General features: G+C 45.9%; 1 protein-coding gene across 5 annotated transcripts in view; it reads left to right on the top strand.

Moving 5' to 3' along the window:
* The window catches only part of ClC-c (chloride channel protein 3), a 94,845-nt gene extending 84,292 nt beyond the window's left edge, over positions 1 to 10,553 (top strand). For all 5 annotated transcript variants that reach the window (XM_077661570.1, XM_077661568.1, XM_077661571.1 and 2 more), the window contains 9 exons: positions 271 to 456; positions 2,205 to 2,290; positions 2,434 to 2,670; positions 4,877 to 4,972; positions 5,418 to 5,476; positions 5,586 to 5,693; positions 6,314 to 6,432; positions 9,325 to 9,419; positions 9,781 to 10,553. In XM_077661570.1, the coding sequence (XP_077517696.1) occupies positions 271 to 456; positions 2,205 to 2,290; positions 2,434 to 2,670; positions 4,877 to 4,972; positions 5,418 to 5,476; positions 5,586 to 5,693; positions 6,314 to 6,432; positions 9,325 to 9,419; positions 9,781 to 9,871 (1,077 nt within the window). In that variant the 3' untranslated portion in view covers positions 9,872 to 10,553. The remainder of the gene's footprint in view (positions 1 to 270; positions 457 to 2,204; positions 2,291 to 2,433; positions 2,671 to 4,876; positions 4,973 to 5,417; positions 5,477 to 5,585; positions 5,694 to 6,313; positions 6,433 to 9,324; positions 9,420 to 9,780) is intronic.
* Positions 10,554 to 25,341: the final 14,788 nt, after the last annotated feature.

Genomic DNA, 25,341 nt, shown 5'->3' with positions numbered 1-25,341 from the left:
TATTTAATTACCTAATGGAAACGACTGTTTGCTCTAGAAGCCGCAAGACGAGAAGGTTTTGCTCTTGCATTCGTTGTTTTGAGAACTTAAACAAGAAAAATAAAAGACCCACTGTTATAAAACATATTTAATTCTTTGCAGTTACAGTTTACTGCCTTGCATCCAGTGTAAGAAATGGAGACTAATCATGCCCTATTTCGTTTGCCAGCAGTTTTGCACTGCATCACATAGGCTTTTCTAATGCTCTTTTTTTGCCTCTATTCCTTCAAGGTCCTCTTTAGCCAGTGTGGCATTACGGACGTGTCACCCTTGTGTGACTACAAGCGAAACTTCACCAATGTCAACAACCACATCGACATAGCCGAGGCCGGAGACGGTGTTTACAACTCGCTGTGGCAACTCAGCCTGGCCTTGATATTCAAGCTGCTCATCACAATCTTCACCTTTGGTATCAAGGTGTGTGCACACTTTATACTTACAAGGACGTTGCTTCGCTATTGTGAAATTTGCTGGTCCTTCTGGTTTTGTTAGATTGATGCTTGGATATGCAAGGTTTGAAGGGTAGACATATGCATGTCGGTCTCATGCTTTGAAATCTGGAACTGCTTTCTTTTTCTGAATAGAAAATCTTATGGCGATTCATGTGGTCATGTTTGTCAAGTCCAGCTTTAGATTTGGCTCTAGTTGTGCAGCGTCGTGACCTTTTCCAGTAGCTCTTCTTTGTTGCTGCCACATTGTGGATTTTTCTCATGGTGCTCCGATTGTAATGCCAGCAAACAGCTGAAGAATAAAGCCAAGGACTTGGCTACCTAATAGTACGTATCGAAGGCTTCATAGGACAGTGGCAAAGCAGTTCACAGGAATGACATAATGTGGAAAATGCATGCAGTGCTGTAATCATTTTGCAAACCGAGCTACCGCTTTCAGCTATTTAGCAGGCCATTGTGGGAAAGAATCACATTTTCTTCTGGTTTGAAAAATGAGGTGCAGATCATAATTTCATTCAAACAAGAAGTTATTTTCGTGCGCAAATGGAAGTCATTGCTTACCATGAGCGGGGTCACCAAGAGTGACTCTGATCACCTCAGGGCTTCACAATGTCACTATATACTCTGCGGCAACCTTTTTTAGCCATGCTGCCAAAGCTACAGAGCCGAAACATGCCATCTCTTCCTTTGCAGCAGAATGTAGTCGCCAGTTGCCCATTCTTTAAGGCATAATTCTAATGTAACTGCGCATTTTAAACTTTGAAGAGTCATGGCAAAAACAGTTTCATTATTGCTGTGAATTGCCTGGGCATGTTCTCATCCGGTTATAAGAAGCTTCCATAGATGGCACCAGCTGCACGAGCGATGGAGTGAAGCATTCGCACAACAAGCAACTTGCCAGGCGGCTGCCCTGTGACCGAACTATTAGTGAAGTGGCACAGTTAGAGATGCTCCGCTCCTGTAGCATCCTCTTCATATAGCCGAAAGAAGTTGTCACCTAGTGCAGCTGTAAGATTGTCATAATTTCAGTGAAAAGGCAACAGGCTTGCATGCTTGCAGGCAATATAGCAATTAGAAAGGCATGCTGTAGAAACTTCCATAATGCTCACGTTTTGTTTGCTTCATTGTTAAACGTTCTGCAGTCGCTTGGTTATGGTGTTTGGCTGCCAAACATAAGGACGCAGGATCAAATCCCAGCCGTGACAGTTGTGCTTCGACAGAGGCATGCAAAAGATGTTTGTGCGTCTTTTATGTTATGTGTATGCTATGTGATGTCAGTGCATGTTAAAGAACCACAGGTGGTCAAAATTAATCTGGACTCATCAATATTCGGCACCTCTTTCTCTCATCCTTCTTTCACACCTTTCTTCATCTGTTCCCCAATGATGCTGTTCAGGTGTCCACCTAGGTGTCAGTTGCTCTGGCAGTGTCAGTCCAGGTGTCAATTACTCTGTCTTTCTTTTCCTTGTGACTAGTTAAATTTTTTATAGTCCATCATTCATGCAATCCAAACACCCCTTCTTGATCAGAGAGGCCTAATCCTAAAGCTTCTTGTTTGTTCAATTCCCATATCAGTATATTCTACACCATTTTGGGTGCACTGTTAATGCCACTGTGATTGCACTAACCTTGTGAAATCTGACGTCTTCCCAGCTGTTGGGGCCACAATGTCAGGGCAGCTCTTGATGCCTTTCCCGCACTGTTGCTTCATTTCAGGTTCCTGCTGGCATCTTTATCCCAAGCATGGCATTCGGCGCCATCATGGGCCGAATGATTGGCATTGCTGTGGAACAGCTGGCTTAGTAAGTTGTTGCTGATGGTCTTCACAACTCCATCCGATTAGCTTTCTGCTGTAGCTAATCGGCGGACACCGCCCTGGACGTGCTCTTAGCATTGGCTCCTGGCGCAGGGCATCAATCTTCCCTTTCTCTGTCTGCTTGTGCAGCCAGTACCCGACCCTGTGGGTGTTCCAAGGTGCGTGCAACACGGGCGAGAACTGCGTGACCCCAGGCCTCTATGCCATGGTCGGCGCGGCGGCATGCCTGGGCGGGGTGACGCGCATGACGGTGTCACTAGTGGTGATCATGTTCGAGCTGACCGGCTCGGTGCGCTACATCGAGCCCCTCATGGCGGCTGTCATGGCCAGCAAGTGGGTCGGCGATGCCCTGGGCAAGGAGGGAATGTATCCTTCATGTTTTATGTTGTCTGTGTGTGGTAAAACAAGAGTTGCGGTGAGGTTACAAAGTAGGTTCTTTGGTCATGGGAAACAAGCATTAACAGACAGGAGACTAAGGAACAAAAAAACAGGACATCAAAAAGATGACATGTAATAAAGATTGGTTTATTTGACCTAATGCACATGATTCACTTGCTAAGGTAAAAAAAAAAAGTCGTTTGCATGTGGTCAAGTATTTTTTGCGCCATACTGTCAGTTAACAAGCTTTCAGTAGTTCAGCATAATAAAAGCTATAAGGAAAAGTGCTGGAAAGAAAAAGTGTGGTACCTCCAGCATGCAGAATATTTAGATGTAGGAATGTTGTTTGTTTTGTGCTGTGTTACACACAGTAACTGAAAGATGCCAGAGTTGTGTACCTTTTGTTCCCGCAGAAATATTTTTGTTTTTGATAAACATCGTATTTCAGCATGAAACATCTAGCTGGCATGCTTGGTATTACAACAAACATGGTGGGATTGGCCAGTTAAAAGCATGTGGCGCTTAAAAAGAGAGCCTTTGCTTCCCATTATGCATTTTTCTACTTGCTGCTTACTTGTTAGTAGGTTTTTAAACGTCGCATAGATTTGTGCAACCTAGATGACATGCAGTAAGAACACTGGATGGGCGGTTCTTATTGTGTATCATGTAGGATACTGAAATCCTAATGGCTTTTTCAAAAATGAGCATATTAGCTGAACATCATTATCTTCTCATAACTCATAGCTGATCCATCGTGTTGCAAGAAGTTTCAGGTGCCATTTGGGTTAGTTGGTGAACAGTCAGTGCTCAATATGTGCTTCTAAACATACAACCTTTGTCCGTAAAGTTTGGAGACTGAGTTCATTCAAAAAAGTATGTTTAACATTGAAATCATTTTTGCTGCACCCCTTCAAAATAGTCTCTCTTCCAGTCCACACACAGCTTCCAACGCTTCTTCATGTCTTGGAAACAGTTGGAAAACGCTTCTTTTGGCAGGGCTATCAGCTCCTTTGTCGTGGCGTCTTGAATGGCCTCCACTCTCCCCATCCAGAGACCTTTTAGGGCTCTCCTCACGCAACAAAACAGGAAAAAATTGCATGGGGAGAGGTCAGGTGAGTATGGCGGATGGGGAAGTGTAGTATTGCTGTGCTTGGCGAGAAATTCTGTCACACTGAGAGCAGTGTGCGGCCTTGCGTTATCGTGGAGAAGGCTCCATTGTCCAGATGCCCGTAAGTCAGGGCGACAGCATTGCAGTGCATCGCGCATGTGTTGGAGCACGTGGATATTAAACTCCAGATTCACCATCCCGTGGTGTATGACACCTCTCACATGGAAAAAAACTATCAGCATCGTCTTTGGTTTGGTCTTCTGTCGCCCCACCTTTCTCGATGCCGGAGAGCTTGTGGACCGCCATTCGGCGCACTGCCTCTTTGTTTGAGGATCGTATTTAAAACACTGTTTCGTCTTCAGCAATGATGCTGTCGACGAATGCACCATCCTTCTCTGCCTCGGAGAGCGAATCAGTGCTCACTGATGCCTGCGTGTCCTTCTGGTCCTGTGTGAGGGAGCGCGGTACAAGCCGGGCATTCAGCTTTCATTTCTCCAAGTTCTCACTCAAAATTTGGTGGCATGTTGTCTTACTAATGTTGAGAGCATCTGATAGCATGCGGACTGTAATGGTGCGGTCTTGCTGTACGATTTCCACGATCCGAGCCACGTTGTTTCCATTCCGTGAGGTTGAAGGGTGCCCCTGCCTTGTATCGTCACGAAGGAGCTCATATGTCTGTGTGGCTGTCTTACCCAGCTTCACACAGAGTTTTATATTTACACGCTGCTCGAGGTGGACGTCCATCTCTCCACATTCACTCACAGTAGAATAGGCAAACGACTAGTGACAATGTACTTTTCTACATGTAATGCCATCTAGTGGCTGCCACAGCAATAGCTCAGGTTAGCCCGAAAGGATGGCCCTACACATACGTACCAACATTTGTGTGGGGGAATCATTTCTAGAGAAGAAACTAAATGAGTCTCGAAACTTTACGGACAAAGGTTGTATGATCAGAGCCTGATTCAGTTGATAGGTTTGCTGGCTGCAAGGACAGAAAGCTCGTGACACTGAGTGAACCTTTATGCTGCAAAAATTCTGGAAACCATGCAACAGGATTCGTCCTTGACGATTTGTGGCACCCAGCTACGACGCTCACATTCACCTGAATGGTTACCCTTTCCTGGACAACAAAGAGGAATTCGCCCACACCACTCTTGCAGCCGACGTAATGCAACCACGGTGAGTTGCACAGCAAGTCACATGCTGCTCTCCTGTCAAATCTATTTAAAAACATGAGTACAGTCTAGCTACCCCACTTCAAGTTCGATAGAACTCCAAGTGGACCAGAAGTTTGTTAGAAATATGCAGAGTTTGAACTAGAGGGAACCTTTTTCAGACACCTGATGTTGACAGGACCGAAACATCAATTCAAATGAACTGAAAGTTTGAATTAAGTATGTTCAATATAACTAGACTCTACTCTGTATGCCAAATAGGCGAGGCAAGACATATCTGTAGAAGTCTTTCAAAGGCACTCAGTGCCTTTCAGTGTCTGGAAGGAATTTTGTTTATTCACAAGTTTATTCAGCTTATTCAGGAGAGTTTTGCATAAAACTGAATGCATTCACTTTATTCTGGGAACCTGGCTAACGACAACTGCATCATTTGATTTTTCCTTTTGCAGGCGTGGGGAAGGACCACTTTGCTGTGTGACGCAGGATAGCATGACAGTCGAAGAATTGGGTAAGTTTTGGCCTCGGGACAGCGGTTCCAAGTAACCTTGGGTCGGGATCATTTACTGTTCAGGTGTGTGTGCTCTTTTCTGAGCCGTGAAATATAAACTCGTTTGCAGAGTGCCTCCTGAAGACCACAGACCACAATGGTTTCCCTGTGATAGTGTCCACCGAATCTCAGTATCTGGTTGGCTTCGTCCTGCGCAAGGACCTCAGCCTAGCTCTGGGTGAGTGCCACTGCTGCTGCCTGATTCACCTTTTCAAGGAAGAGTGCAGTTCCATGCACAAATCTGAAGTTGAATGTGTTGCCCTTCTTGTCTGCAAATTTAAACGCCGTGTTTCACTTGCAACTTTTTTCTGATACATATGGGCATGAGTATGCTCTTAGTAACGCATTGTGTATGTTGTCATGGTTAGCTTGATGATAGCTGTTAAATCTTGGTGGCTGTTCAGTGTGCATCTGTGAAGCTGCAGTAGGTCCCGCAGATGAACTGGCCTCATTCCTGACTTGCTTTGCCATGTGCTCCTACAGTCGCTGTATTGTGCAGCTTATCGGCGTTGTGGTAACACAAAGCTGTTTTGGTTGCAGCAACTTTCGCATGCTGAGTAGCTTAGGGACTTTGGGAAAAGCTCAGCACTTCACATTTTGGTAATGAGCTGTTTACTCCCACAGTATTGGACCGGTCACTAAAACTAAAAAATTGCTGTCATACTTTTTCTTATATCTGTTCCTTCAGTCATTCACCTTAGGGCAGTGCTGTCTACCTTCACTGCTAATAGCTCTTTGCTGGCTTGTATAGGGCAGACAGACATGTAGCATGAGTTGAGGCTGTTCATTGTTGCGCAGCCAATGCTCGCAAGTGCCAAGATGGGGTTGTGGGCACCTCGCGTGCCCTCTTCACGAGCCAGGTGCCAACACCATGGAATGGCCCACCACCAGTTAAGCTGCGTCGGATCTTAGACCTGGCAAGTACCCTCTCTCTTTTCACATCCTGTTCACAACATTGATGCATGCATAATAACTTCAGAAACAGTCAAACCTCGTTATAGCAAACAGGTGAAAAATCGTAACATATTTATATAGCCCAAATTCATAATATAACAGTTCGTAAAAACTGCACGCAAGAGCAGCGCAAATTATTCAGTGAAGGGATGGCAGTTCAAGCGGACCTAGTAGAGAAACGGGGAGACCTTTACCGAAGTTTTAGCATGGCTTCAAAAACACCCGCAATGATTCCGGTGGCCACAAATAACCAAGCACCAGCTAGGATGGTTCCCCCGCATTATAGCCATGTTGTGTGGAAAATGGTATGTCAGAGCAAAAGCTACCACATCCATGACAGCCATGTGAGTGATGAGCCCAGGATGGTTATTGCAAGGCTACAACCAACCATGCCGCTGCTTCTGGGGCACTGTGGACAGATGCAAAAAACAGCGCGTGCTGGCCACGTGATGCTGACTGCCTGGCTACAAACCCCCCCCCCATGCCGCTGTGTCATCTGTAGTGCAGTTTATGAGTGCGAGATAAAAGCACTAGTGCAAGATTAAATCCCAGACCTTGGTGCGAATGCTTGCCACACCACAGTTATAGTTTGATACAGCTGAAATGGAAGCGGCAAATTTCTCTCAACAGAGAGGGGCTCTCCAGCCAACGGCCTCAACAACTCAACAGATTCTCATGATGTTGTGGCTAATCCCTTTGGATCTGCTAGTGTGACATTGCAGGGGGAGTAGAAGAAAGGGGGTTAGGCAAAGCTTAATCGTATTAACCGCGGTGTAAAAAAAAGTCTACACCATTGGCTGGAGGGTTGCTTTGAAGGGTGTGTGCCACTTTATTCTTGAATTGTATCAAACTATAGTCACTTGTGTAGTGTGGTGAAGGCTTGGTGCTTGCAATTCAAGCAGACACCGCGTGGCACTGGAGAATTTGATATATCCGTTTTTGAGAAACTGTGTTTGATATGTAAAGTGGAATTTGCATGTGCTTGTTAAAAATATTTGGGAACAGTTAAGTACAGCCGCTAATTCATAATATCTGTGTTCGCTATATTGAGGTTCAATCCATAGCCATGCGATCACCTTTTACCACCACTTTGAATATAGTGATCGCGTTCCTCAATATACTGTGGCTTTTCTGTTCAGTTAAGGTGCTGCCTGTTGCCATGATGAAATTACATCAAACATGTCAATTTTATATTGATCATATTATTATGGCAGTAGCAGTAAGTGTTAAAATACAAATGCATTTTCCTAAAGAAGTAAAGTATAAATGTGGCTTGCGAGCCCATGCCTCCTAAGCTTGTGTAATTGTTATCTTTATTGAAATCTATTATTTACTTGCTTTTCAATCAGCTTATTTTATCAGCTGTATTTATTTCAAAATACAGGCTTGTTTTCTTGCGGCATTTCACCATTTTTTATAAGTTCTGCTGAAAAGCTTTGTTTTATGCTTGTAAAATGGTACCTGCAGTTGTATACATGATGACTGAGGTGTATTTTTAGCGTGTAAGTTTTTTTTGCCTAACGTGCAACATTACCTGCGTAACAACATATACTAAAATGTCAAATGATATGATCATGACTGTTACGAATTTCAATATGATACAAATTTGTCAAATTCTCCTGCTGAGGTGTAGTGTGCAATGTGCAGAATTTCAGGTGTTCTGACCACCCTTCCACATTTCTATGGATTATACGACTACAGGAGCCATATTCGCAACTACTAAGTGCTTCTCTTACATCGACGCTGCAATCGCCAGTCATGTTGTACTCGTCATGAATACTGAGTTCTGATACACGGCCTGCACATCGCCAAGTTCATGATCGCCAATTGCACATTACTTGGTGTGAGAACTGAGTGGTGCCATGTGGTCGTAATTAAATCCTGTCAGCTGTATATAGATTTGCATGAATACATTTCTAATGCTTTAGCTCATTTTTTTGATGATACGAATTTCGGGTTTACAAATATCTGTCGTTACCGTGTGAGGTTTGCATCGCTGAGATTCTGCTCTATCTAATACCGCTGTCAAGCACACAAGTTAAGTGCACATGCGGTGACTGTGCTTCGGCGTCCTGAGTGACACCTTAGGCTATGCGGTGCTAAGCGGAAAGGCAAAGTGCACTTGTAGTAAAAGAAAAATGGCAACACGAAATGAGTGGAATTTTCGGAGAGTCGACGAAAAAAAAAAAACAACTTAAAAGTTGACTGTTTGACATAATAGCGCAAATAAAACGAGCTTAAACAGTATCTAACAATGAAAAAAAAAGAAGAAAATCCTAGACCAGCCAAGACTCCAGAATTTTGACAACAAACAAGATGATGGCGAATAGCGAGTTGCATCTGATCGCGTTCTTATGTTGTGTTGCTTCGCATGTAGCTATGATGAAGAAATATTTTTTGAAAAACAGTGTTATAGCAAGTAAAATAAACTTGTGAGTACTTTTTAGGCACCATGCAAATTGTGCCTTCAGAATCTCTGCTGTCGAGGTTACGCACTGGGCCCTCAGAGTGTGTTCCATCAACGCACTTCAACCGGAGGGCACTCTTCTGTGAGTGGCGCTCCACTCGCAACATTTAGATTTGGCAAAGTGCACTTGTAGCACATGACGTCCTCTGTAAGCGCACTTAACTTGCTTGCTTGACAGGAGTGTAACTTACTTTTTTCATTGCAGTTTTGTCTGAGGTGAAGAAATGAAGAACCAGTACTAGGCATTTATTGCTCGAATTGTGCTGTTGGTTGTTTTCGTGTTTTGCATTCTGTTCACTATACAAAAACTCACACCGATACCATGATGCATGGTGCATTGCTGCTGCTGTGAAACATGAGCTTTCTCGATGTTCTTTTTTTACTACAGGCTCCCATAACAGTGACAGACCAGACGCCGATGGAGACGGTGATTGACATGTTCCGCAAGTTGGGCCTCAGGCAGACTCTAGTCACGCACAATGGGTAGGCCTGCACACTTTTTGCAGTTGCACCTGCTTGCTTCGGGAGCTGTGTGAACTTCTCTCAACGTTTTTCTAAGCATTGAGTGCTACCTGTAAGAGGTGCATGTATGACACCTATAATACCAATCATAATTTAAATACATTTCTAATTGTGGCCTGTGTTGGACAAAACTGTGTATTTATGCGAGCTGGGCTTAATGATCTATTGCGAAGTCAAAAGGAGTCGGAAAGCCTAGCTATTGGAAAAATGTTATATTGCTAGCTCAGCACAATTAATTGCTGGAGCTGTAGTTCAAGAAAATGCATAAATATGCATCTGAATGGTTCTGCATCATGCTCAGATGGCTTTTTGTTGTTTTCAGGAAAATCTTGGGCGTTATTACCAAGAAGGACGTCCTGCGCCACATCAAGCTTCTTGCCAATGAAGACCCAGAGTCTGTGCTCTTCAACTAGTGCAGCCGAGCAAGGCCATCTGAAAGGACACTCGAAGTCTGCGTCGTTTGAAGAGGACAGTGTTGGGAAGGCAGCCCTGGCATGCTATGTTGCCAGGACGGTGCTAGCAGCTGCGCACGTAACTCAAAATGACCTTGCCCCGGTTAGCAGGCAGCTGCTGCGACAGCATGCCGTCAGCTGCACAGCAAAGAACACTGACGCACACACTCCTGACAAGTGCGTCCTCCTCCTCCTCATCGGACCACTTCCCCCCTTCAAATCGATGATGTCGACGCCTGTGGTCGTAGCGATGATTATAGCATGCAGCTGAGTGGGGAAGTGAGTCCAAAGAGCAGCAACGTAGCAAGAATGCAATGGGGGTCACCCGTCATCCTCCTCATCCTCTCCGTGGTGCAGCTGCGCTCATTTGTGTACAGTGTGTGTCGCACAAAAGAACCAATTGTGGGCAGCAGCTGCCATTGATCCTCCAAGCGCACCCCCTCCTCCTCTCCTTTCCCTTCCCCTGTCCTCCCCCACCCCGTAATTTAAGAACGGCTACTTGTGTGTGCTGCACACAAACTGTCATTTTGAGTAGTTGCTGCATTTACAATGTTCACTGTTGTTTGTATTTTAACACTACTGCATCTTTACTATTTTGTTGCTCTTAACAATATACAACTCCTGCAGCAAGCCTGAAAAAGAATCTCTTGTGACTTGTTTGTTACCCACCACTGTTTCTGCGTTGGTGCTGCATTCAACAGCTGCACTGCAGCTGTGCATACTTTGGGCACAAAATGGCACTGCAGTTGGCCCATAGGTTTGCGTAGGGGACCTTAAAAGGGGGGTTGAAACACCAAATTTATGTTGCATGTTCTTTCTTTGCAGAGATGCAAAAGTCATGCTAAAAAACATGGAGCCTCACATTGACTTTGCCTCTGCTCAGTAAATTATTTATATGAATTTTCTTCTCCCATGTAGCAGTTCGTTTGAGGGTTGAGATTATGTGAGGAATGCAAAAACTCCAATATAATGTCTGGTTTTTAGTTATAATATTGTACCGACTCTTATGCCAGTCTTCCCTAGGAGCCAAAATGACAGTGAGTGAACAAATAGCTATTGTGTTGCAGTTTCTGTATACGTCATGTGACTTCAACCATACTTGTGATGTTATAGCCACCATTTGGCTGCTGAAACCGAAACTTCATTGGAGGAGAAATTTTATAATAATTTACAGAGTAGAGGCAAATCGCACACAGTGAGTGATGTTTACATATGGCTATTTTAAACTCTGCAGACTTTTTTAGTTCAGAACCCAAATTTCATTTTTCTTTCTTTGCAGATATTATTTTCGACGAATGAAATACTGACATTTTCCGGTGATTTAATGCAGCAATCCTGTGTGATGGTTTGGTTTATGGTGGTTTAACGTTCCGAAGCTACTCAGGCTATGAGAGACGCCGTAGTGGAGGGCTCCGGAAATTTCGACCACCTGGGGTTCTTTAACGTGCACCTACATCGCACAGCACACAGGCCTCTAAAATTTCACCTCCATCGAAATTTAACCGCCGCAGCCGGGATCGAACCCGCGTCTTTCGGGTCAGCAGCCGAGCGCCGTAACCACTGAGCCACCGCGGCAGGCGCGTGTGATGAGAAGTAAACCGAAATCTATTTTTGTCATCACAAACAATTAATTTACCAGTAATTAGCTTGCAAGTGGCAGTATTTGGAGCGCTACTTGTGCAAGAAATTGCTATCGCCATTAAAATATAAACTCAACTTGATTGAGTTAGCCGGCAGACAAAAACTGAAGTTGAAGTTTACTTCTAGTAGCTAGGCTGACATGCAATGTTGGGCTGTCGTACTGGATTCAACGCGATGGCGGAGCAAACGTGGTCTGCGTGTTGACGGCAGCGATGGACCTGCCGCCCCTTTGTTGTGGAAGCCAGAACATACTTATTCGTGACACTCGTGCATGGTTTCATGCCACTTGTCATGTATGCAGGACCAACTAGCTGCTAGCTGCTCTAAGCAGGTGATGCTAGTAAACAAACAGTGCTTAGCTAGCAGGCTCCGAGGATGTGGAGCTTCCCGGTTGTCAAAGGCATTTAAGCTAGCGGACCAATACCTCAAATCGCACAACTGTGCTCCTTATCCAACGACTCCATCGTCTCATCATGTCCCTGGCTTCCTGCTTAATTTCAGCTTTGAACTCTCATCAGCCAGCTATTTATGCCTTGCAAGCCAAAAATAATGAAACTAAATTCAGTGGACTTTTATCATTTTTTTTCTCTGCTTAACCGAAATGTCCAACCTGTGCTTATGTCTTGTGCAACATACCAAAGAGAAAAAAGCAGCAGAAAGGTTGGTGTCTCACCCCTTGGAGAAGTAGTATGTACGGAACTCTTAACCTGTTATCCTTTTTGGCCATCTCTGCACACACACAAAACAATTATGGCCTATCCCATCGTCGAGGGTAGGTGCAAGCATGAGGTGCATTGCAGGAAAGGCACAGCACATGCTAGGTGGGACTACTCTCTCCTGAAAACTACTTCCAACATGTCTTCCAGAGCGGTGCCTGTTTCTCCATTGGTTCGACAAGCTGCACTAAGCACTCTTCTTTTATAGACTGGTCGCCTCTGTCTGCTGTTTAGTCCCAAGCTGGGGTGCACATAAACACGAGTAGATAGAAGCGAAGGGAAAAGGTAGCAAGATTAGGCACAGCCATCGTGCATCCGCTGAGGCAACAATGACTGCTACGTGAGAGCCAGATACTCTCGTAGCAAGGTAAGGTGGGTCGGCATATTCGGGTGTTGAGGAACAGTGTCAAAAAGACGTGACATCCCGTTCTGGAAGGCGATGTTTGTGTCACGTCGCCGCATTGGACACGGCTGCCCACTAGGCGGTTCTCTGGAGGTTTCGTCGATCTTTTTCCGTGGGAGCATTCACCGACGTCACAGTGGCCGCCATTTTGTTAACCGTGGACCACGGTGGTCCGAGATTGTCGCCACTTGCTACGGCCTGCACCGCTGAAGCCATGCGCTGGACGTAGCTTCGCATGATGTCACGTGAATGTCCCATTTGCTGCGAGATCGACCTACATGCGGCGGCATCATGGCTACGTTAGTGGGGATCGGCGCTCACTGAAACGTACGTACTCGGTGGCGAATCGTTTCAATGTTTACGGAGGGTTTTCTACCGAAGAAAGCGTGCCCTCTGCAATAGACGAGTGATGTACAGTCGCGAGTAAAAAAGATTAGCACTATTGACGTGCCACAGGAGCGGCAGATAGCAACTCTCGACGATGCGGTTACGAACACGCCCATAACAAAAGTGTCAGGTGTGTTCGCAAAGCACGGCGCCGCGCCAGCCACGCGGTGCGATTTTCACCGCCCCGGTGACGTCACTGTGCTAATCTTTTTTTACACGTGACTGTACCTTTTAAAATGTTCCAATTTTCCTGAAGAAAGCGTAAAATCGGCAAACTGTACGTGAAAGAAGCACGGATTGTAGGAAAACAAGGGACTGGCATGTACGCAACCACATAACCTCTGTTTTGTGGCTTGCTCGCATGGTTTTGCATGCTTTCTTCTTGTACTGTGTGCGCAGGCCTGATATATTTATTGCGTCACACTTGCCAAACGGCAGATCTGTTTTTCACCTTTTCACCAGTATGCGCCGCTCCCTGTCGCCGCAGGAGTGATAGCTACACGAGGGTCGGAGAGGTAAATTTAGTGTCGAGTGGGCGCATTTCGCCTCATAAAGTCACTGTGGCGACAGTGTGCTACAATGGGAAGAAAAGTGCCATTCGGAATATACTTTCAACGTACGTACGCGTGCACTTTCTTTCCTTTTTCTCTATTTTTCTAAGGTGAAGCCGTCTTGCATGACAGGCGCTTAAATGATTAGACATCAGAACAAGGCGAACTGTGGGACGATAGATATCGCACAAGTACTTTCCGCGCTGACCTGCCTCAAGAAAGGCGACACGGACTGGTTCGCTAGCCTCCCTGAGTCGAGGATTGAGAGGGTTAAATGCAGCGTTGACAGCGTATTGTCCAGCAGGAGTGTCCACAGATGGTGCAGCGCACATATCTGCTCCGGCTAGACGTCACCGATACTTGCCCAAACTGGAACGAAACGGCGCGAATACACGGGACCACAGAAAGGAAGAACACAGACACAGCGCTGACTTACAACTGGGTGTGTTTCGTGCGAGAAAACATTCAATACAGAAATCAAGCACAAGAAAAAGAAAGAAACACACTACTGATATCATTTGCTAGTATCCAAGACAGCTGCTTCTTTCTTTGTAAGTGAAGAGACTGTTCGCTCAGGCATTCACCTCCTCTGTGGTGGATGATAAAGGCTTTATAGATCTCCCTTTGTATCTGGCTGCTATACCTGCGCAGCACTTTGCACTGCCCGAAATGAGGAATGCAACTACATGTGGTCACGTGTTTGGGAATAGCAACAGCTTTGCTATTCTTTAAGTCATTTGCATGCTCTCTTTATCGTTAATGCAACGACCGGTTTGCGCGACAGTGGCACCGCATGAGACAGGGATTTCATAAATTACTTTGCTTTTGCATTCCACATATATATATTGTGTCAGTATCAAGAACCAACTAGCCCAACTATCGTCCCTTTTGCCCGAACTATTCCCCCGAAGTAAGATCACGCTGTCGTTGTACGGCCAGGAGTTTTCGCCGCTCAGGAAAGCATTGCTGTTCATGTGTACAGTGTGAAGAGTGTTTCAGCCAAGTGGAGTGAGTTCTTGAATGCACTACGAGGCAATCGCTTTTGCAGCCAATGTCAGTGCATTTAATCGTGTGACGCTGCGCACCCGAAATACCAGCTTTGGCTGATGAACCGGGCAAGTGTGGCGGCAAAAGCTAATGGCATCCTGGAATGAGGGCCCACCCAGCTAACTTCGAGTTGTTTTGTTCATTAAATATGTTTCACACAAACGCTAGCTGGAATTATCGGACAGTGCCAGTCTTATTCAAAACAGTTTGGGAGATATCTGCGAAACGGGTACCGGAAATAAAACCTTCCATGGTTATTTTCTGTTACCAAAGAAACGAACTGCTAGGTGGCTATCAGTCCACGGCTGACAGCGACCTGGGTGGCCCATTCAATGACCCGGGTTTGAACTCCCAAGTCTGAGCTGACCAACACGGCCTCCCACTGTTCGAGAGTAGGAACCTGCATTAGAGATTTCGGGGGCGGCTCCTGTTTACAATTCCACAATAGGTGATCATAAGTGGCTAAATCACATAATGTACATGCAGGGTCATATTTACCGGGGTAGAATTTTGACAACAGGTAAGGCATCATGAAGGATCGCGTCTGGAGTCGCCTCCAAGTGGTCTCCTGCTCCTTATTAAAGGCTTTGTCTGGAGGAGGGAATATCCTCCTTTCAATTAAAATGATTAGTAATATCGCGAAAAGATGATAGGCCGTCCTTCGAAAAACTCAGCAACGACAGCGTCCCCTGCTCGGCTGACGAATCCTCGAGCTTTTATGTGTGCCGCTTCGTTACCAGGGTTCCCCGAGTGAGCTGGGACCCATATCAATTCAATAATTCTGTCTGAGTCTTTGGTTTGACCCAATATGCCCATTGCTGCCTGAGAAATTCTGCCCCTCGCATAATTGCGTATGGCAAATTTAGAGTCGCTGAGTATGGTAGTAGCTTCTGTGTTAATGATAGCAAGGGCGATTATTGCCTCTTCTGCCGTTTCCGAGGATTTCGTTATGGTAGTGCCGGAGACTATCAGTCTACCTTGCGTATCCACCGCCGTTAGTGCGAACGCTTGTTTCTGGGGATATTCTGCGGCATCTACATATACTGCGTGTTCATCTTGGTTGTATATGCTGTGTAGAGCTTTTGCCCTAGCCCTTCTTCTCCCCTCGTGGTGAGCAGGATGCATATTCTTAGCTAGTGGCTTAACTCTTATTACCTTAGCGATGCGTTTAGGTATCTGTGTTTTGGTATCTTGGGGTGGCAACTGTATGCCTAGTCCTAAACGATCAAGTATGGTTCAGAAACAGCTTCGCGGTAGAACACTTGCATTTAGCCAAATATCAAGGTTACTAGGCTGACAATGTCATAGTTTTATGTAGTTTGACCAGCGACTATTTGCGCTTACATTTAAGTCCTGGGCGTGGTGTGAATTTTCAGATGTTTTCGCAGTTCTCTGACATAAAATTTGCTCGCAGCTGCGATGTGATGGATGCGCAATAGCCAAGTTTAACAGCAATAAATATATAAACGCCTTACATGTGCATTTCAAAACCGATTAACATAGCAAGAAAAAAATACCCAAGCAACTTGATTGTTCTGATAGAGGGCTCAAAATGGCCCGTTCAGATTGCTTTCTGCTTCGCAGCAGTCTTCAAGTCGACTCGTGTGTCAGTGCCCGTCGGATTCCGAACATAACTGACGGTAGTATATAATCGCCGGGCGTCTGCATCCAGTTGTATGGCAGCGACCTGTTCGTTTTGATTTGACACGACACTTAACGCCATCGTCGTTGCATTAAAGACTCCGCGCAGCAAAGAACCTGAATATCCGAAGACCGACTGGGGATGTCATGATGCAGCATGGCGTACTCGATGTGGAGTCATCCTCTTCATTGCGGTGTAGGATGATAGCGTGTCGGCATGTAAAAGGCAGACAAGTAAATAGGATTGCACTTAAGCCGCGAAACAACCAGGAGTCACGAGGAATGTGTGCCCAACGCTCGCATGTAAACACTGCTGGCAAGCATACAACGCGAGCGGGCGTCCACACTCGGGAGGGTTCACCGCTGCGTCGCAAGGTGGCGACTGCTTTCCAATGAGGGCTGCCTGCGCGTCGCCATATTGCTCGCTGGGCTGTTGTGTTCACATGACGCGAACACAGTGAGAGCGGCAGCGGAACCACTTATCAACAGCACATGGAGGAAGGAAAGGAAAGAGAGACGGTTACGTCGAATTTTTTGAAGCCGGCTCCACCCTACTGGCCGCCGTTTCAGCGCGCTTGCACATGCGCAGCAGACAGTGCAACAGACGACGCCGCTGCGCCCAGCGTAACTATTGGCTGTGCCGTCGGCCAAAGACTCTCAGCAGTCTTTTCGAAAACACATGACTTCCGGCACACTTTTTGACGTGCATCTCGGATAGCGAGGGCCTCTCCTGAGTTTTCCTTCCTTCATGCAACAGCCCAAAGAGGAGGCGTGTTGATATCTCCCTCGCCCGATGGAGGCAGTTTTCAAAGGCGAGGAGGAGGTCCGCGGCTGAATGGAGGGGAAATTTCCTTCTCTGGTTGGCTTGTGCAGCGGACGGGCAGCGGGCTCTGCATATGCTGAGCTGGGATTGAAAACCAGTTGTTTTCTTGCACATTGAGCGCTTCATATCAAAGCACGATTTCTCGATAGCATACATGGTGTTACAGGCGAGTATTCATCAAGAACATGGCCTGCCTACTCGGAACGTTAACTGTCGTGGCTTTTCTGGTCTGGTCGATGTATTCATGCAGTGCCACATGGTCGCGTAGTAATGAAAAATACATAGGGACTCCATCTGAATGTTTCATATCCCAAACAATTCTCCACTACGGCATCTCTTCTTTAACTCGCACCTTCCCATCCCTTAATTAAGGCGCAGTTGAGGTCCACCGAGAAGTGAGACAGTTAATTTTCTTTTCTCAAAAACCACTAAAGAGAAGGGGTAGAGGAGGGAGTGAAAGAAAAAAAAAAGATGTTCCGTAGTGGAGGGCCCAGGAGTAATCTCGACTCCCCGGGGATCTTAACCGTACACCGGCATCGCGCAGCACGCGGGCGTCATTTGCGTTTCGCCTCCATTGAAAAGCGCGGCCGCCGTGGCCGGGTTCGAAACCGCGGGTGCTGCAGAGATATATATATATATATATATATATATATATATATATATATATATATATATATATATATATATATATATAAACGTTTAATGGATAGAATGTTTGGGTGGGCCCTCATTCCAGGAGCCCATTGGCTTTTGCCACCGCTCTTGCCCGTTTCCAGCGAAAGCCGGTCCTCCGAATGTTAGCTGGACAGCGCCGCGCCTCCCAGTCCTCAGTTGTGGGGTTCTTGAATTTTGGTATAGCTGGGTTTTTCTGGCATGCTCATACCATATGGTCTAAGTCAGCCACTTCACTGCAGAAGACGCAGTGCAGATCATACGAATTTGGAAACATATAGCTGAATATGACAGGATTTATGTAAGCATTCGATTGCAATTTGCTTAAAATGACCTCTTGCTCCCTGTTTAGATTTTTGTGTGGTTCGGCGTATATTTTCCTTGTTAATCTCAAATGTTGGAGTAAATCCCCGCAGTTTAATAGTATCTAAGAATAATTACATTCCTGCGAATGTTGGGGGTCCCGGGGTAATAACGCGCGTGCAGCGGCGTGAGCGCATTCGTTTCCAACATCTCCAAAGTGTCCTGGAGTCCATGTGACTGTGAAGTTAGAGCCTTTATCTTCTTGAGTTCTGAGTATTCTGTTTGCGTGTTTACCAATCCTTCCTCTTGTATAGTTACGACATGCAGTCTGGGAGTCCGTAATAACCATCGGCCTGGAAACCATCGCCAAAGCTATCGCCGCTTCCTCGGCCTGGGCGATTCTTTGGCATCGAATTGATACCTCATTAACCAATTTCAGTTGCGCATCCGTGCATGATAGCGTTGATATCCCGTTGACCGGTCCTGCCGCGTCCACGTAAATTGCCTCTTCCATCGCGCCATGCATGTTCCCCTATGGCGTTCGCCATAGCCTTCCTTCTTTTCTTATGATAGTCGGGGTTCATATTTCTCGGAATGGGCCGTACCTCGATCTTGCTTTTAAGCTGATCTCCCAAGTCCTCTCTGTCCCCCGTAGACCAAATGCATGGGAGCCCTAGTCTATCGAGTACGTCCCTTCCTGTCCTTCCTGACAGCCGTATCCTCTGCGATATCGAATGTTGTTCAGTAATTTCATCTACATTATTGTGAATGCCAACGTAAAGTAATATTTCTGTTCCTGCATGACCGGGATACGAAGTGTTCTTGTATATACTTTGCGTGTTATGACGTCCATCTTGTTCTCACTTTTCTTTTATTTCAGGTAAGGAGCAGTGTAAGCTATCCTGCTCACAATAAAAGCCTGTAATAACTTTATAGTTTCTTTTTCTTTAAATCCATGCTTGTGGTTTGATACCCTACTAATCATTCTCGCCACTTGCTGAGTTGTTGCCTACAGTCGCCTAATCACTTCACTTATGCGTTCCACTTGGCGTCTACTAACAGACCTAAGATTTTGCAAGTGGCGCCTCTTGAATGTGCGCTCCTTCACAAATACTACAACAGGGTCAGAGCCTCCTTTCTTCCTAAATATTAGTAACTCCGATTTGTTATGTGCGCACTGGAGTTCACAGCTATTAGCTTATTCTTGCACGGTATCCGCCGCACATTGTAGTATTTCCTGCATGCTACCAGTTGGCCCTCCGGAGGTCCAAATCGTAATGTCGTCAGTATACAGTGTGTGCCTGACACCCTGTATGTTGTCCAACCTATAGGGTAGTCCAAATAGTGCAATGTTTAAGAGCAAAGGGGACAGCACTGCGTCCTGCGGTGTTCCCCTACTTTTTAGCCGCGTGAACTCCGACTTGACTTCACCGACATTGAGCCTAACTCTTCGGTTCGAGAAAAATTCTTTGATATAATTTTACGTCCTTACACCATAATTGCAGTCCTGTAAACTTTTGAGTATGATATTATGTTTGACATTGTCAAATGCACCTCTGGGGTATAATGCTAGAATTGCCCTGGTCGGATAGCCTCTATAGGTTTGTCGATTATTTCTTCTTTTTAGCTGTAAAAGTACATCCTGAGTTGAAAGGTTTGGCCTGAACCTGAACATCGTGTTCGGGAAGAGGCCACTTTTATCTAAATGTCTTTAAATTCTTTTATATATAACTTTTCCCATCAACTTGCCGGTGCACGACGTTAGCGATATTGGCCTCAAATTATCGATACCGATCTCTTTACCGGGTTTCGGAATAAACAGAACTTTTGCCGTCTTCCATTCGTCAGGAAATTTACCTTCCGACCAGAATTTGTTAAAGAATTCCGTGATATCCTCCAATGACTTGTCGTCCAAGTTAGCTAGCATTTTGGTGGTAACCCGATCTCCACAGGGAAGATATCCCTCTTCATGTCCACGAGTGCGGCACGCACCTCCTTGTCCATATCCTCATTCTGTGTGCCCGTGCATTCTTCCATGTCCAGACCGATAGCCTCCGATTGTATGTCTCTCTTTTTAAGTTCCGCAGTTAGCTCCCTTTCACTCCCCTTGAAGTTGCGCATGGACTTCAACAGATTTGCTTTGTCCTCTGTTTTGCTCTTTCCTGGGTCCATCAGACATGTCAGTATGGACCAGGTAATCTTGAGGTTAAGTCTGCCATTGAAAGAGTCGCAGAGGTTTTGCCAGTTAGCCTTGGCCAAATTCGAGGCATACTGCTCCGCGGGTTCCGTAAGCTCTGCTATTCTTTTCTTTAGTTTCCTGTTTAGCTTCTCCCTCCTCCACCTCTTTGTGAAACCTCTCCTCGCTTCCCATAGATGCAATAAATGCAGGTCAAAGGCCGGAAGGTCCTCCTATGTCTTAATCTTTTTGGTGTGAGTTTCCACGTCCCCCAAAAACGTTTTCGCCCATGCCTCATAATCTTCAATGTTGTGCTCCTCCTTTTCGCTCCTACACTCCCTAACTTTATCCCAAGTGGTAATATTCGCTGCCCCCTCTTCGTGCTGCTCTTGTTGCACTCAACTGTAGTCTGCAGGATAGAGCGATCGATCCCCAAGTTCTCCTTCAAGTTCTCCCAGGCTGCATGTCTTAGATTTTTACCTAGGGTCGAATCACGACTAGCGTCCTTACAGACACTGTTACCCGCTCTAGTAGGCTGGCTTGGGTCCGTTAGGATCGTTAGCGCCTCATTCGTGATTGCATCTGCTAAGTGTTTTCCCTTCACAATCTCATACGAGTAGCCCCGTAGGTAGCTTGCAGCATTAAAGCCTCCTACAATTTTGCGGCAATTTTGGCTTTTCTAGTAATTTTCCTGAACCTGCCCCTTGTATCCTTCGGCCTGCTATAGATATTTACGATCCAATTACTCTTGTTTTCTCTATAAAGGGGTAACATTTCTATGCAAGTATATTCTACCCCCTCCACCTCCAGATCAACGATTTGGGCCGTGCCTTCTTTGCGTGCTAGTATGCACGTGCTTGGGTGAAGATGAAAGGCCTTGTATGCAATGAGCGGGTACTGCAGCTCATATATCCCAGAAGAGGATTCCAGTCGCACGGCACCTGTGGAAGGGTGAAGTGTGCAACGACGGGCATCCGCTTTTTGAGGCGAGAGCACAAGTAAATCTTATTGGAGTTGTGCGAATATCCGAACGCTTGAATATCGACGCAAATAACGCGGCATTTGGTTTGGTTTTTAAAGCCGATGGAGTATGAGAAAGTCTTCCATTTTTTTTAACTCTTCCGAAGTTGGAGAATGCAAAAAAATTCCGTTAATTAGGACAACGAAAGAAATAAAACGTCAAGTACAATAGGCGATCGATTATTCGATCAGACGCGTGGACCACACAGGTGTCCTAAAAATCACCTTAGGCCGCGCAGTCACCAGCTTCAGATTGCCACAGAGGGTAGTTGATGAAGACGACGATGTGCAATGCACAGCGCGAGTGACACATCCTGTCCCGAATTTCAGCCGCCTGGCGATTTCCAGGTTTCAGCGGTTCCAACACATATCAGCCAGGTTACGTGATCCCTTACTAAATACCACTGATTATCAGCACTTAGCATATAAGTGGAACGTCCGTTCGTGTAAAACCAGGCTGTGTGAGGTATCAATGACGTGGTTGTGGTGCAGGATTCCCAGTTTGAATTTTTATCTATGCAGGTGTGGGTTGACACCGACAAACCTATGTGACGCATGCGGAGAAGTTGAATCTGTACACCATTTTCTCCTCTACTGTCCACAGTTCGCACTTCAGAGGAAGATTCAACTGGAGGTTCCTCTCTCCAGGTTAGGGCTCCCGTTATCTCTGCCAATGTTATTATCGTTCGGTGCAAGCGCCAAGGATTTGCATTGGGTTCAATTTGTGGGTTTCTCCATGATTACATAATTGCAGCTGGTAGGTTGATTTGCTAATTCTTTTAAAATTCTTCGAGCTCTTCTTTTTTCACCAAAATGCTGTCTGTTATTTTACTTTAAATGTTCTTCTGTCGTTTTTATTAATACATTTTTCAAAAATCACGCTTGGTGCTAAAATTTTGTCGTAATCTCCTATGGAAATTTCCTTATTTATGCCACTGCACATCGGCCAATCCCCCAGGTGGGTATGTGCCATGCCTTAAGAGGACGAAGAAGAAGTAGCGCGAGTGTGCTATATGCAAAGCACTTATCTGCCAACGTGCTAAACGGTCTCCTGGAGGAATATCTGTTCCAGTATACTAGCCATGCTGCTATTCTCACAGATGCCTCACAACAAGGCGGAAAGGCAGCAGTAGGTGTTTATTCCCACACACTAGATTGGAGTTATTCTATCCGGTTCTCTGATTATACACTAATTCTTGCTGCTGAATTTCTCGCTATTGGTTTGGCCCTTCCAAAAGTTCCCCGCAATATTTCTCAAGTTATTCTCTCGGACTGTCTCTCAGTCTTGGCAGCGCTTGAAAGTTCGGCAACTAGTCTCTTGTACCGATCCCTAATGTACTTTGTGCCACTTCATGTCCAAGAGGTGCGTTTTCAGTGGATCCCAGGGCACTGTGGCATTGCTACAAATTCGATGGGCGATTTCTTCGCGAAATCAGCCATCAACGGGCCTGTGGCCCATCTCGTTCCGAACCTCACCCTGCTGACCACGTCCCGCTATGAACTTTACCGAATACACCATTGCCTGAGCCATGAGCCCATCCTTGGTACAGCGGATTTCGAACATTTAAAATTTCCATGGATCATACGTTCTAGCGCATCAAGACAATGTGAGGTTTCCATGACGCTGTTGCGCTGCAGTATTCCTCGCCTTAATCTATATTTATGCCGTTCTGAGTTCACGCCGTCGAATCTACGTGCGTGATGCGTGGACGTTGAAACGATAGATCATTTCATCCCCTACTGCCGGTGGTTTTCACGGTAGAGAACTCAGTTTTTGCAAAATCCTCTCGCTCAATTAGGGCTGCCGTTTACTCTTCCTGTCCTCTTCTTCTTCGTTGCAACCGTCAAAGGGCATGTCATTAGGCAGGTGTGTCATCTTCTTCACAAGTATATCATTGAAACCGTGAGATTTTTGCGTTAACTTCTCGATGCCTTTACTTTCCTCTCAAAATTATTTTCTTTCTGGTTAATTCTTTAAAATTAGTTATTCAACCCACACCTTGTCGATTTTCATTCCGATTTCCTCAAGATCTCTCAAAATTCGTTATTTTGTTTTTCTCTCAGATTCCGCTATATTTATGAGCCGCTTGAGATAAACCTGGATGAGTTTTTTACTGTTTGGATCTGCACCAAACTCTGGCCTCGCTACCACTCATGAACTACTGTTCCCTTGCGAGACTGTTGAACATTACTTTGTTTTTCGGCATGTTAATTTTTAGACTCACTGTTCTGCTGTGCCTCATTGATCATGCTTTGCAATTTATCTCCTGAGTGACTCAGCAAGGCAATATCATCAGCGAAACGCAGAGAATGGAGATTAGGTATTCTCCATTAACTCGTGTACCCAACTGTTCCCAATCCAGGCTTCGGAACACCTGCAAACAGGTGGTGAATAGTATTGGCGAGATCACGTCTCCCTGCCCGACACCCTTCCTTACTGTAATTTTATTGCTGACTTTATGGAGGACTACGGTAGCTGTGCAGTCGTTATAGACATCCTCCAGCATTTTCACATAAGACTATTCTGCACCCTTATTACACAATGCCGGCTTGACTGCTTAGGTTTCCACTGAGTCAAATGCTTTCTCGTAATCAGTGAAGGCTAATAAAGGGGTTGCTTGTATCCTGCGCATTTCGCTATCGCCTGATCACCTGATCGATAGTGTGAATATGGCCTATTGTCGATTATCCTTTACGAAAGCCTGCCTGATCATTTGGATGATTGAAGTCTAAGGCTGTCCAGACTCTTTCAAGTCCTTTACGTCTCCTTTCTTATCAGTTAAAATAATGTTAGCGTTCTTCCAAGCTTCTGGTACGGTCGAGGCCATGAGGCACTGCGTGTACAGGTTGGCTAGTTCTTCTGGCAGAATCTCCCCTCCGTCTTTCAGCAGATCTGCTGTTACCTGATCCTCACCAGCTGCTTTCCCCTTTTGCATTGCTCCAAGGCTTTCTTTACTTACTCTTTCGTTACTGGCGGAATGGCGCATTGCTGTGCGCTACTGCCTCTCTCATTGACGTTCTGATTACACTGGCTACTGTATAGATTTCTGTAGCCTCTCTTTGGCTGTTCTATCTTATCCATATGTCTAATAAAAAGATAGGAAACTAAAAGATAGGAACGCAGAATTAATAAACGCTCCGTTGACGTTGGCTTTCGCATTTTCGGGGTTCAAAGGCTGGAAACACACTTCGAAGCCAGCAATATGTTATTGTTGACACTCTTCGACGGCTCTAATTAGACGGCAGGCGAAATGCGGGTCATGGCAAATATCGCGATGAGAAAGTTGGGATCGTGAATCGTTTTGGCACGGGTGCCCTGTCTTCGCTCCTCAGGAGCACCGCCATTTTCTTGCGTTCACGATCTCCCGCTCGCTTCGCTGCCACCTGTTTGGACGAAATTGGTCTGTTCAGAAGCGTTCCATTTGAACCCACACTTCATGGATAGGTGCACCGGCGCCTTTGCACTGCGGCGCATTCCTAAGAGGGGGTGTTGTGATGGAGACTTCAATGGGATTGAGAACAGTTTGCTGGAGAATTCAACGTTTTTAGTGCGCTAGCACTTATAGTGGCTATCCTCCCATTTAGCCGTTGTGTGTTTGCTTGTTTGTATGTCTGTCTGAACTCGGTTTTGTGGCAGGCTGCTCAACTACCCACCTGGTGACCGGTGGCCTTGTAGTAGAACATCTGCCTCGCATTCGGGAGGTGCTGGGCTCGATCCCCAGTGTCGCCGAGTACCCACCGGTTTTCTAATGGATACAAGTTTTCCCGGCCTGGTGCCCAGCTCTTCTGGGGTAAACTGGTCGGGAAATAGGTCTGCCCACCGTGTCAGGTGACAGTCCATTTGACCGTGAGAGTCTACTCGGGAAGGGCAACCTGGGCCGCAACCCAACCCAAGCCCCACCGAAGGCAACACGATCTGCCAAGTATCACCTGCCTTGTGCCACTTCGCCACTGCCCACTTGCCCACCGGGTGGCTTACTTGTCAAGCTGTAGTCGGTAGTAACCAGGCGAGAACCTGGGGTGCTAATTAGGCGGCACTGACCCTAAGCGC

The sequence above is a fragment of the Amblyomma americanum genome, chromosome 4 (genome assembly GCF_052857255.1).
Source record: "Amblyomma americanum isolate KBUSLIRL-KWMA chromosome 4, ASM5285725v1, whole genome shotgun sequence".
Classification (NCBI taxonomy): Eukaryota; Metazoa; Arthropoda; class Arachnida; order Ixodida; family Ixodidae; genus Amblyomma; species Amblyomma americanum.
Note: the sequence above shows the minus strand (reverse complement) of the source record. Positions and strands in the feature narration are given on the sequence as shown.